The sequence below is a fragment of the Tasmannia lanceolata genome, unplaced genomic scaffold (assembly GCF_043159265.1).
Source record: "Tasmannia lanceolata isolate RefF3 unplaced genomic scaffold, GAP_Taslan_0.1 ptg000015l, whole genome shotgun sequence".
Classification (NCBI taxonomy): Eukaryota; Viridiplantae; Streptophyta; class Magnoliopsida; order Canellales; family Winteraceae; genus Tasmannia; species Tasmannia lanceolata.
In genome coordinates, this window is record NW_027518692.1 from 39,217,592 (window position 1) to 39,232,278 (window position 14,687).

Genomic DNA, 14,687 nt, shown 5'->3' on the forward strand with positions numbered 1-14,687 from the left:
AGGACTTAATCTAGGCTCTGTTTCTTTCAACTAACAAGGGCGTAGAACAAATTGTGCTCAATTTTTTATTTTTTTTTATGTCATAGGGTATCCCTACCCCATTTTTTTAGGGCGGGGCTAGTCCCTATGAAGGCGCGCAATCACCCTAACCACGCGCATCGGGTAAGCCATTTTTTTTGAAAGAAATTCACGATTTGGATATCAGCCTGATTTTTTGAAACAAAAGATCAAAAACAATAACTATCAAATGAACGGTTCAGATCAATCAAAGGTAGGACCTGCTATGCCAAAGTTGGAGTGCCACATTGTATTACAATGAGATAGTGTCCTACTAAGGCATTCCTCAAAATATAAAATGAGTATCAGGAGAAGAAAAACACCACACCAAGGCTATGTTTGGCAACCGTGAAAAATTATTCCATGGAATATTCATGGACCCGAGGGGCTGAAGAGGGAAACGTAGAATCAAGTGGACAGGAGTGGATATAGTACAAAAAATTCGTAAAAACTAAAATGAAAAGAAAATACATATTTAGAATTGGTTTTTTGTTGTCCTGGTTTCCTGGTTTTTAGGAGCTTTTCATGCCCCCCTCACCCCTCTCTCAAGTCTCTCCATCTCCTGGCCATTTCTCACAACTGGCCCTACAAATATTCATTGAAATATTTTTTCATGGCGGCCAAACATTCCTAAAATATTTGTACAAATCCACAACTCGAGGGAAAAAAAAACACTCAACAAGCACTCGAAAAGAATATTAGAAACAGGGCACATGACCATGGGCTGTTCTACTCTCCACAATCCCTACTGTTTTTTTTTCTTTTGATCGCAAAGCTGAAATTAGTTCACCTCTTAAATACAAAATATAAGAAGCCGCTGTACATTGCAGAGCCTGATGAAACCTCACACCACTCGCAATCCCAGATAGTTTTGAAGACTAAGGCAAAGACCAAGACACGCAAAGCCAGTACACCCCACTTTATGCAATGAGGAAGTTGGAGGCAATGCTATCTCCATACTCTTCTAATTGACATTGTCCATGAATGATTCAAGCAAAGTGTGACCATTCACCATTTTTGTCGTTCCAACAATCAAGTCATATGCCATTCCTTCCTGCAATGCATAGACTGCCAATTCAGAGGTTGAAAAAAACAATATAAATTAAAATATATATATATATATATATATATATATATGATCTCGTAATGAAATCACCAAGGTACTGTCTTCATTGCTACAAATAATTTTTTTTGTTAGGTAAGCTGGGATCGAAACTCCGACCTCAAGGTCGAAAGGCAAAGCCTTTCCCAAGAGGCTCAACCCCTACAGGTATAAATTATCAAATAGGGACAGTTAAAAATGCACTGATTAAGACACCCATCCCCTTCATGTATCCTCATTCAAGTCAAGCCTAGGCGCACTAATTATTGAATCAAAAGGTTTCAAAATTCCTGATCTTTTTTTTGAATGGTTCAGGATTCTGGATCCTTCTCTATTCACTGAATGACAAAGAAACGGATAAAATGTTGATGTGCCATTTTCGTGAATTAACACCCACCAAAGAATAGGATGGGAGATTTATAAAGTGATGCAAAGAGGTTCCTTTCTTAGGGTTTGATCCTAAGCACTACTTAGGATAAAAAAATCCATCAAGCATGTCACTCTTAATTGGAGTATGTGACCATTTGGTGAGGCGGGTTGAATCTTTTGGGAGCCCGTCCCGTTTGCTGTGATGTGTAATCTTAGGAAAGAAAGGAATAATCAAATATTCAAGGACTGAGAGAGAAATGGGAAGAATTCTCCTAGACATCATGATTGACCATATAATTTATGGTAGAGGAAATAAACTCAAAGCCACGTACAACGTGAATGATATTCTAAGGGTTTGGAGGGCGATTGTCACGGAGAAGGGTGGGATGTCTCAAATTTCTCCAAAGAAATTTCTCCAAAGTGGCTTGCTCCTCCGCCTGGATCAATGTAACTTCAACTATGACGGAAGTGGGCATATGTGATGCAAATGAATCGGAAGCCAATGGTTTATTATGGGGATTGAAACAGTATTCAAAAACAAGATCGGGGCAATTGATTATTGAAGGCGACTCCTCCAATGCAATTGCTTGGGCTGCTAGTTTATCACCTGGGCCATGGAAGCTTGCTGATGTAATAACAGAAATAAGATATCAAGATGGTGTCATTAAGCCAACACTAAATCATATGAGAAATCGGCTAACAAGGAAGCCGACAAACTTGCCAAAGAAGGGGCTGATATGGAGGGGGGAGTGCTATGTACCACTAGCTAACTCCTTCTGTCTTTTCTGATTTAGCCCGTAATCGGTTTCCGCATCTCATGGGCCAGATCTTGGGGACTGGTTCTTCTGCTTCTTCATCTGGTTTTATCAACTAGTAATGAATCTAGATATTGTGCTGAACTTGGTAATGGGGTTAGGCAGTTAGAATTGTTTCGTATTTTCTTGGGGGTGCGGGTTGGTGGGCTTTGGATGCTTGCTGTTTGTGTTTACATTGGGTGGGATTCCTTGTTCACTATGATATATTCGCCTTCAACAGTCCATAAATCTTTTATCTTTGGAAAAAAAAAAAAGATCCTAAGCACTGTTTAAAAACTCCTTGAGTCAATCGACTTGCCCAAGCCGACTCTTTTTTACCTTGGTCGAGTTCTCATCCAAGTTTGAGTTTCGCCCTATCAAGTCAATAAAAAACTCCTTTGAGTCACCCGAGTTAATGAAAAATCGATGCATCAATTTACTCAAGTCGACTCCTTATTATCTTAGTCGAGTCCTCGTCTTAGTCCGAGTTTCCAAACACTGGTCCTAAGGCTTGGTAGGTGTTGGGGTAAGTGGGTTAGGAAAATGAGAGCATAAATTCTTATGGAAGATATTTATTATCAACATTATGATCTGGCTACTGCAATGATCTTTGAGATGACAACCATAATGTGGCAATCCAAGATAACTATCACGGAAGAAAGAGTCATGTTAGGTGCTCGTGATTAAGCAAAACTGAATTCATTGTCTGCTTCATCCTAAAATGCCAGGTGTCTCTAACTTCAAAATTTGAACCCACTAGTCTAAATAACTATGATTTGTGGACACGGACACGAGTGTCGCGTGTCGACACGGACACGGAGTGTCGGACACGGCAAACTCCTAAAATTTAGAAACGGGGACACGGCTAAAATAGAAAGTAAATGTAATCATGATTTGTGGACACCGATTTGTGTTGTTGAGTTTCGTCACAGATACGAGGTATCTGACATGGAAACTCCTAAAAATCTAGAAATAGTGGCACAATCATACATATACATACACATAAAGTTACTGACACTTCTAGCAGTACACATAAAAGTGTCTAAAGGAGTGTTGACACGGGTGGACACGGGTGTCGTGTCGGACACGACACGACACGTGTGTCAGCAATAAATTCAAAGTGTCGGCCAAATCATAGCTAAATAATTAATGGAGTAGTTAAAAAATGATCGAAGTTGTTTGAAAACAAAAATATTCTAGGAATAAAATGATCAGGTCTTATGCTGCAATAAGAAAGAAGAACAGGGCCATATATAAAAGCAGGCATCAATGCAAAACCTATAGAATGGAGCTTTGAAAAGTTAGTTTCACAGTGAATAAAAAAATGGATTTTTTTTTCTGGAAATGAAGAAGTACAGATATAATGAGAGTGATAGAAACAAGAACATAAGCCTTCATAAGCGAAATGGCATTTGGCACCCATGTCAGTTAACCATAAATTTATGGATGCCAGCATATCCATTATAAATACTTCATTGTGAATGGGTTCTCATCCATAAAAAACGAGAATACTTATATTGGGCTAGAATATTAATCAACTGACTTCACTCTGGAGTCTCCTATTAAATCAGAAATAATATCTATATATCCAGTTATTTTCCACCTCGAAAACTTAATTGTTATACAGTTTATCTTCCAAAAATTGAAGCAGAATGCCAGAAAAAAATTGCACTAGGGATAATAAGTACCTGGGCACTGAGAAAACGAAGGGCAGAAATCTCTGCAAATGTTACTCCACCTATAAAGACAACTAATACAAGAGAACGCCGTCCATCTGGTACCCTGTTAAATGTTCAAAAAGTCAATTGTGTGATGGTCTGATTCAAATAGAAAAAGAAGTGTATGCATCCTGAATTTTTATTCAATTTTTATAGAGGCAACAGTAAGAAAATGAACCCATCAATAACTTTTCTTTGACAGAGCTATTTGAGTGTCGATTAAGATCACTAGAATCAAGAACAAGGAAGACCATGGTATAACATGATACCTCTCAATAGCTATAACCTCAAGAAAAATTTGAAGTTGATAGATACACTATTGTAACCAAATAATGTTGCTTGACTTTTAAAAAGAGCTGTGGAAGATGAACAGTTCTGGTAAGTCCGTGGTGATAAACACACAGAAGAAGCTGATCTGAATCTCTAAATTTTGATTACCATAGTTCCTGAGACAACTTCCTCAAGCTCCAACAAGAGAGAAAGGAAAGAATAAGAAAATTATACGGATATAATACTTCAGAAACAAGACAACAAACTGGCATTCAAGGTTAAAATTTCTGTTAACCAGGGATGTTTAAACAGAGGCTAAAAACAAATTTTTTGAAAGAAACAGCGATAGTCGATGTCTTCTATTCAGGCTCATATCTAGGGATGTGTATGGTCTTCGGGTAAACTTTACGTCTGTCCGTGGACAAAATTCTTCATTATCTCAAAAACATAAATCATAGCACCTGTTTAAAGGAAATACAAAAAAGCACACATGCTTTGCTTCTTTTACCCTCGTATATATAATTATTTACAATCTAACATCCACCCCCCCCCCCCCCCCTCTCTCTCTCAAGCTAATATGTTTTCTTGAACCATAGAAAACTTGTCAAGTAAAATTGATGACGATTTTTTAAACTGCCTCAGTGAAAGTACAGCAACTTTTTTTGAGAAGTCACAAACTTTATAAACGAAATAGCAGCCATAAGACAACCAACAGGAACAAGACGTCCCAGAAATCAATTACAGCAGCAACCCCCAACAACCCTCTCCGCCTAACTCACATCCAACCCAAACTCGCTAAAAACCCAGCATCAGTTAGGGCCAGAAATTGCCATCACTTCCTTCTCTGCTCTCTCTTTTACTAGCTTATCTACTTGATCATTTGCCGACTGCTTCATATGGATGAATTTGGGCAAATAATATGATATAAGCCAATTTCCATAGAACAGGAGATTTTTTTGTTGCCCAAGTCGAAAAAGTGGTGGAATCCCACTTGATAATTAAAGACTTCGACATAGAATTCGCATACCAATTCAAACCCTAAAGAAGGGCTCTTGCTTCGCCTCATTCGAGTCACACACCCCTGCTGGTCCAGAGAAGGAAATAATCGTACGGCTGCTATTATCACAGAACAGTCCACCAATACCTGCTAGACCGGGGTTCCCTTTTGAACTAGAGTCAAATTGAACTTCACCCACGCTAAAGGAGGTACACCAATGAGGGGAGATTTTGAACATCACCTCTCTCATTAATGACCATCCTCCAGTTCATTAGGATATCCCCTATACTATAGGATAATAATATTATTTCATTTCTACCCCATGAAACAATATCAATTTTGATTTTAGTTACAATCCTATCAATCCTTCGCTTTTTTCTCCTCAAAGATAAGGTTATACCTCTCGTTCCAAAGGTGCTAAATCAAACACAAGGTACTGACCTCCAAAGAGTCCGCCCCGCTTTACCAAAAGGTCAGCTACTCCAATGCATGATCGCTTTCTTGATGCTTCTATGGAAAACCCAAGTCACTCTGAAGCCTTTTTTTAATGGACCACCAAATTCGACGAGCAAATAGCAAAGAAGCAGAACATAATCCAGGGATTCTTGTTTCATCCTACATAAGATAAACCTACTAAAAGGTGGACCATCCTTTGTTCAATGTATTCGGGGTTCCATTGGAGAGAGAGAGAGAGAGAGAGAGAGAGAGCAGTGGAAAGAGAGAAGAGGTAGAAGAGAGAGACAGAAAAGAGGGATCAACATCTCTCCCTCTCATAATATGTATTACATACTCATCACTAGGGTTACATGTGAGAAGACAAGAATGCCCCAAATCAGGTACTCTAATTACACCACTTCTTCAACACTCCCCCTCAAGCTGGAGTGTATATATCATACAACCCCAGCTTGTTATAAATGTCAGTCAACTTCGCCATTCCAAGAGGTTTAGTAAACACATCAACTACCCGATCTAGTAAAAATTGTACATATTTCCCCACTCTCTATCTTTTGACGAATAAAATGGCAATCTACCTCATTGTGTTTATTCCTCTCATGAAAAACCGGGTTAGAGGCAATGGGAACATCAGCTTTATTATCACAATATAGCAAGGCTGGAGAATGGATGAATTCAAGACCGGAGTACATGCATAAATGACCTTAATCAGGTCAACTCCCCACAGGTATGTGACATAGCCTGATACTCAGCCTCTACACTAGATCTAGCCACTACATCTTGTTTCTTGCTTTGCCATGACACCAAGTTCCCTCCAACAAAGGTATAATATCCTGTAGTCGGTCGTCTAACTACAGGAGATCCTGCTCATTCTACATTAGTGAACCCTTCAAGGTTTAAGTGGTTATGTCGCTTAAAGAACAAGCCTTTGCCAGGAGCCTTCTTCAAGTACGTGACAATTTGGGTAACTGCTGCCCAATGAGAGGTACATGGCGAGCTCATAAACTGACTCACAACTCCCACTGCAACGGCAATATTTGGATGGGTTATTGTCAAGTAGATACGTTTACTAACTAGTCTTCTGTATCTGCCCGGATCCCCTAACAGTCTTCTGTATCTGCCCCGATCCCCTTGATCAAGATAAAGCTTCATATTAGGATCCAGGGCCTGGCTTGACTCCCAAAGAACATGTCTCTTCAAGTATGTCCATCATGTGTTTCCTCTAATGCAAGGACAAACCCCTTGTGAATGAGCTACCTCAACTCCAAGAAAATATTTAAGGCATCCAAGATACTTAGTGCAAAATTCTTTCTGAAGGAATATCTTTAGTCATTAAATACCTTATCTACTTCCAGTAATGGCAATGCCATCCACATAGACAATCAAGAAAATACACCCATCATCATACCGAGAGCTAAACACAATTGCACATTGCCTCATGCCAAATCTAAGAACAGCTTCACTAAATCTCCCAAACCATGCTCTAGGAGATTGTTTTAGCTCATATAGACTTTACGCAGATGACATACAGATAGCCGATTCTCCCCTGAGCAACATACCCCGGAGGTTGCTCCATGTAAACTTCCTCGTTGAGATCATCATGCAGGAATGCATTTTTTACAGCAAGCTAATAAAGTGGCCAGCCCCCTTATTCACAGCTAATGAAATCAGAACCCTCACAGAAGGAATCATGGCAACTAAAGAAAATGTCTCGGTATAGTCAACTCCAAAGGTATGAGTGTAACCCTTGGCCACCAACCATGCCTATAAATGTTCAACTGCCCCATAGGGCAAGTATTTGACCGTGTACACCCAACGACAACCAACTGTTTGAGCAACAGGGGGCAATGAAACCAAATCCCAAGCGCGATTAGAATGATGGGCATCCATCTCCATATCCATGACAACACGCCAACCTAGATGAGCAATTGCCTGTGCAACAAACCTCGGTAAAGTAACATCGGATAATGAAAGCAAAAAACTACGATAAACATGGAAAATCTGATCATACAAAACAAAATGAGAGATCAAATGAGCAACAGTACGGGAAGCTACTGAAGAATCAACATAAATGGAGGTGAAAGGAACATCATTTATATGAGGAGGTATGGATGTGAGTGAGGTTCCAGCACACATAATTTTATGGAAAGGAGCTCTCACCACGGGTTTTTCATTTCAGATGCACAAACTGAGTTTCAACTTAAAATTGAATGAATTAAGATAGAATTCAAAACCCATGGTGTCAATTAGGTATGCTAGATTTGAATAGCATCAGAAGATGAATCTTTAGAAGCATGAAACGAGTGCGGGGAAGGATGGGATCTAGAAGAGTCCAAGGTTGGGAGTGCCATGGGAGCATTTATATAATATTTTCTTTATATGTCTATCAAAATTCAAGTATATCGAAAAATAGTAATTTTTAACCATTTTTATATATATCTTTCAAAATTTAAGTACAACAAAAAGTAGTAATTTCTAACCATCTTCATTTTCGTTCCTCTTTCCTCGTCCCTTTGGAAGACACCTTTGTTTTTTCCAGCATGAATCAGTGCTGATTCACACCCAATGCTGGTTCACACCCTTTTTCTTTCATTCTTGAATGTCTCTTGTGCTGTTATTAGAGTCATTCCAGACATTTTCGGAGTAGATTTTGTCACTTTACATTTCTATTGCAATATATTTGAGCCATTTATGCTCCATTAATAGTCTTGTTTGTTCTTGTTTTTGGTTTGGGAAATTTTCAAGCAAAACAGTCCACTATTTGTTGTTGAATCTAGCTATTGCAGTGTGGATTATTACATGCTCCACAGATCCAAGGTGCGCCCAAATATAATCAGGCCAAGGCAAACAGCCAATAAATTGATCAACCGGATAAAAGCCAAATTATTCAAGTCTGAGTTGGATCGTCCACTTCGAGCAGCTAAACAGACCCTTTTATATTTCAACTCACAACATTGAAGCCAAGTGATGATTAAGTTCATGGCAAACTAGATGTGATTTCAACTCACAACACTGAAGCCAAGAGATGACTAAGTTCATGGCGAATTAGATGTGATTCAATGGACTCATTCAGTGAATTGTACAAACTGAGTTTCAACTTAAAGTTGAATGAAGTAAGATAGAATTCAAAACCCATGGTGTCAATTAGGTATGCTGGATTTGAATAGCATCACATTATGAATCTTTAGAAGCATGAAACGGGTGCGGGGAAGTGTGGGATCTAGAAGATTCTAAGGCTGGGAGTGCCATGGGAGCATTTACATAATATTTTCTTTATATGTCTTTCAAAATTCAAGTATATCGAAAAATAGTAATTTTTAACCATTTTTATACATATCTTTCAAAATTTAAGTACATCAAAAAGTAGTAATTTCTAATCATCTTCATTTTTGTTCCTCTTTCCTTGTCCCTTTGGAAGACACCTCTGTGCTTGCTCTAATGAAGTACTTTGAAGAGTTGAAGCATTTTGATGTAAGGAAGCAGGTGATGATGACTAATAGAGTAATAGGAGCAGGTGGTGTGGAGAGAATGGATCCTTAGTCTCTACTTCCTAAACAGCACCGAATCGTGGTTCGGGAGTGGGAGCTGCACGCATGATGCACGATTCCTGCTTCCAAGGATAAATCCATGTCACTCAACCCTTTATATCCTTGAAAAACCAGCTGGAAGCTGAAAATTGGATTTTGATTATGCTTGAGTTTATCGAATCATCCAAGACTGTGCCTAATTCTGATTGAAGTAAAAATTTGAATCCCCAAATTCCAATTAATAAATATGGTCCCCCACCTGGAAGTAAAACTGATTCCTCAATGGGCCTCCACCTTTGGCAGGAAAGACCCAAATTCTCTAGAATAGAAGCTAATCCAGATTGACAGCACTGTTCCCACAACATTGAATTCTGTCAAGTTCTCCTTTAGATCCACTCGATTTCGCTCCAAAACCGAAGTGAACCCTATTTCCAATATTCAATTTAGGGCAAACACAAACTTCGCCAATCCTGTATACCATATCATATCTTAGACTTTAGAGGACGAGCAGAGATGGGAGGAAGGTCATGAGGAAGAAGACTGGAGTCCAAGTTAGCTTTCAATGGATTCAAGATTGGGAGTGGTCAAGAGAGTATGTCACTATGTTTGGTGGTAGATCCATCTTCTAAGATCTACAAACTTTAAGTATTAAATGAGTTGGCTATTATCATTCAATACATAATGGACCTTAAATATAAATATGATTGTCAGAAATATCAAAATATGATTTCAATAATAAATAAAATAAAGGATATATTCGCCCCCTTTTCTTCTTTGGACCATCCCCCTTTTAGCGTAAAAAGAGCAGTCACAAATACACAGGAAGGGGTGGCCGGAAGAAGAATGGGGGCGAATATATTACTTCCTTTACAAAATATTTAACTAAACAAACTTAGATAAGCTAATAAAACCCTCAAGAGATAATTATCAAATTCTCAACAGTTCCCCAATAATAAATGATGGCTAGAGATAGTTATGAGACACGAGATTATAAAAGTCAACAATTTCGAAATTTCTAGTATCATGGTCAATACATGTCCATTCAATAAAATCCCCATTATGACTAGTTTTTTAAGCATGTAAATATATTTCAACAGTAACCATAACCACGTAAGGAGATAGTGGACCTTCCTTACACAAAAGCTACTAACAAGCGATCTAGATTTTAATACAATCTGCAACATCCATTAAATATTTGAATAATATAAACGAATGTCGAGCTACATCTCCTCATACTATAAATGCTCACACAATTCTCAGAGATTAATACAAAAACTCTTTACCAAAATTGTAATGACAATTTTTAGGATCAGCCATGCAAGCATACCTGTCAAGGTTGGCTGCAGTGCCCTGTATTGTTTCTAATGAGGAAACTCTTGGATATCCACCCTGTATGAAGGTACGATATCAAAATAATGGTAGTAAAAGATAATTACACAATATTCCTATAGTTCATAGGGTGAAAAATATGAAACAAAAATATTACTTACTCTCTTAAACTCTGAATGTGGCCCAGGCAATAGCTTTATGATTTCTTCAATAGCACGCCTGAAGTCAATTTCGTTAGATTAAGTTGCATGCCAGAAACATTATGGACGTTACTACATATAATGGATTAAAAGCACATGTAAGATTTATGCACCCAAAAAGAGAAATAGGTTTTCAGCAAAGCATGCACAACGGAAATATGCTTCAATGCGACCTTTACAATGAGTATCAATAGAATTAAGCTAGAACGGCAGCAATTATAAACATGATAGAAGTTAACATTAAATTACCCTGACAACTCAGTATGATTAGATCTTAACAGTCTATCTACGGTTGTATAATTTGTATTCTATTAGAACCATGGGTTATAAGCATAATGACTGGAAACTTCCAAGTTGGATGGGAAGCTCACTTTCCCGAAACTCGCTTCGGAAGTTACATTCTTCTAGCTTCCCAAATTTTGGGAAAGAGCACTTCCCAATAACTTACTACGCAGTTCCTCTTAATTAAAAGCATGCCCCTTATTTAGGTGATTTTTCTTCCTAAAAGAATATTTTCTCCTTTTAATATTGTTGAAGGGGTGTATTTATAAAAAGGGTGCATTAAAACTTGAAACATCGTCTTAAATTTCAAATATAAATTATGGAGATTTTTTTCCCGAAAAAGCACATTAGATGTACATGAATAAAACTTGCTTCCCAGTCGCTTCCAATGAGCTTTATTACATGCTTTATGTTGACTTTCAATGAAGATTCCCACGAATTTTCTATTTACATTAGAACTTTTCAGTCCCACATTCTCTTTTCTAAGCTTCCAATGAGCTTTATTACATGCTTTATGTTGACTTTCAATGAAGATTCCCACGAATTTTCTATTTACATTAGAACTTTTCGGTCCCACATTCTCTTTTCTAAGCCCCTCGCTTCTCGCTTTCGCTTTCGCTTCCTGCATCACTTCTTACACTCGCTTCCTAATTCGGCAACTATGCTTATGTCTTCTACTCTAAGTTCATAACAACTACACTAAATTAAGCTATTAACAAAGTGTGAGGTTATTATGGTAATTAATCATCAACCTATTTCTATAAGCAGTCTTATTGAATCACTACCAAAGCAGTTGATATAATTGATTTTCTACCTGACTAATGACTTTTCAATAAAAAGTCAATCCTTCAGGCATATAATAAGGTTTATTTTCTGAATAATGAAAAATCTCAGGTTAATAAGTTTTGTCCTGGCTTTGGGGCTTTACTGGGCACCAAATCCTAACCACAATTGCTTTCTAAACAAGGAGATGCAGATGATGGTCCCAACCATAAGGAGCATGGACATAAGGGAGGAAGAAACATGGACATAAGGGACTGTTTCGGTGTCTTTTATTTAGGGACGGTTTTGGTGGGGCTAGAAGACCAATATTCTGTTAAAAGCAGTCAACTCTCTCTCTCTCTCTCTCTCTCTCTCTCTCTCTCTCTCTCTCTCTCTCTCTCTCTCTCTCTCTCTCTCTCTCTCTCTGAGTTTTCATCAACCCTAGCCCTAGCCACCCCCTCCATATCTCTTTTTATTGGGTTTTCTTCACCACTAACCCTAGCCACCCCACCATCCTAAGGAGTGCCGAATTGGGAGTTCTGTCATGGGAGCGGCACCCATGATGAAGGTTCCTGCTTCTAAGCCTCAAACACTAAAATCCTATTTTTCATCAACCCTACCCTACTGATGCAAATAATAGGCCAATAAGTGGCATATTTGCCCATTAGGATTTATATTTCCATGTTATTTAGTTTAGGAATTTATTTTCCAAGTTATTTTAGTTTCTAGGAATTTTATTTCAATATTTACTTTTTAGGGATTCTTAAATTAGGCAGTTTCCTTATTTTAAGGACTTCTAATTGCCTATATATAGGCCTTATGTAGTAGAGATTATTAACTTTGATTGATATTAAATATAGATTGATTCTCCTCTACTGCTCTCTTCTTCTCCTCCTCTTCTCATATTCTTCTCTTCTCCCCTAATTTCGTCTCTTCTTCTCTTCTTATTCTTCTTCTATTCTTCTCCTTCTATTCTCTTCTTCTTCTTCTATCCCCTTTCGTCTATTTCTCTCCCCTTTCTTCTATTTCCCTTCACGGTGCTGCATCGCCTACTCTTCTTTTCCTATCCCACCCATGGTAGCAATATATATTAATAAAAGAGAACCGAGATGGTCGTCAAGGATTACAAGGGAAACAAAAATGCATTTAACTCACAGAGGGAGGTAGTCAAACCACTCCAACTCCAACCTATAAACTCCTGATTTTGCAAGAGAATCAGCTTCTCCGATCCCGAAATCAAATCTAACATCTCCTCAACATAACTAAGAAACCTCGAAGGGGGGACCGCATTCCCCGAAAGCCAACTAATAACATTGGATGAATCACCTTCCACTATCACCTTATCATAAATGTCTTTATTCAAATGCTTTATTCCTTGGAATGCTGCCTTGACTTCCGCTTCAGACGAATCACTAATACCAATAGGACTTGAGAAGGCCCACAATAATAAACCTAAAGTGTCTCTGCAAAGACCTCCAACATCGGCTGGACCTGGATTTCCCAAACTAGACCCATCAAAGTTGACTTTAATAAAACTTGGAGGAGGGGCTTCCCATTTCTGAATAATCTTAGATCTTCTGACACCTTCAAAACACACTATACGCCAACCCTCTCAAAGGTCAAAGGCCGAAACAAAGCTAAACATAGGGAGACTTTTCGCCCATGATATAGCCAAAGGAATTATTTTCATAAAGAGCCAATAAGGAGATATAGTCACACCCTCAAAGATTCTAAAATTCCTTTCTTTCCAAATAACCCACCACAAGGCCAAAAGACAAATCTTCCATAGAACCTTCCCTTTCTTTTTCCAAGGAACAAACTCCCTACTCATCAACAACTCAGGAATCGTTTTGGGGAACACCGAGCAAATCCCAAATCTCTTATTAAGAGCCCCCAGATTTCTCTCACTACCTTACAATGAATAAATAAATGGTCAATAGACTCCCCATCTTCCAAGCAAAGGGAACAATGATCAACTAGCCACCTAAGCCTTTTTCTAAGGAATTCAATAGTCTGAATCCGCCCACAACACACTGCCAACTAAAAAAAGTCACTAAAGGAGGACATTGAAATTTCCAAACCTCAGCTGATAGGGGAACACCTCTAGAAGGGCACCAGATGAAAGTAGAAAGACTTTACCGAAAACAAACCAGAGGGATTCCAAATCCAGATTCTTCTATCAACCCCACTTATTTTAATGTAGCATCCTTCAATCAATTTTAACAGTTGAGAAATCGAATCCAATTCTCTATCAAAGAAATTCCTCCTGAAGCTTGGCCTCCAAATCACCTTATGATCAGCCTGCTCAAAGCATTCACTCACGAGAGCTTCCTTGTTTGACGCCACTACAAACAAATCAGGGAAGAGCACCCCCAAAGGCTCATCCGAACAACAAGCATCCACCCAAAATCTAATACGATCCCCAGAGTAAACTTTGAACCGGATACCTTTCCCAAAAGCGTGACTTAACCTTAGAATGTCACGCCAAACAGTTAGTCCTTTCTTGCTATAGATATCATCTGACTCCCACTTTCCAGCCAAGAAGCCATACTTGCTACCAATCACTTTAACCCACAAAGAGGATTGTTCCACTCCAAAACGCCATAGCCACTTGCCCAAAAGAGCACGATTGAACTCTTTAATTCTTCGAATACCCAAACCACCATTTTTTATCAGAATACATACCCTCTCCCACTTCACTAGAGGAATACCATTCTTATTATCTGAACCTCCCCACAGGAATCTGCGTTGAATCTGTTCAATTCTCAAGACCACACTGACAAGGCATTTAAACAAGGACAGGTAATACACTGGAATATTAGCCAAA

At 38.5% G+C, this 14,687-nt stretch overlaps 1 protein-coding gene across 1 annotated transcript in view; it reads right to left on the reverse strand.

Moving 5' to 3' along the window:
- Positions 1–486: 486 nt before the first annotated feature.
- Positions 487–14,687, reverse strand: part of ATVPS33 (Sec1/munc18-like (SM) proteins superfamily) — a 50,161-nt gene continuing 35,960 nt past the window's right edge. The window contains exons 19-22 of the mRNA XM_077355894.1: positions 10,778–10,835; positions 10,615–10,676; positions 4,011–4,104; positions 487–1,111 (exon numbers count right to left, since the gene is read on the reverse strand). Of these exons, the coding sequence (XP_077212009.1) occupies positions 1,022–1,111; positions 4,011–4,104; positions 10,615–10,676; positions 10,778–10,835 (304 nt within the window). The 3' untranslated portion in view covers positions 487–1,021. The remainder of the gene's footprint in view (positions 1,112–4,010; positions 4,105–10,614; positions 10,677–10,777; positions 10,836–14,687) is intronic.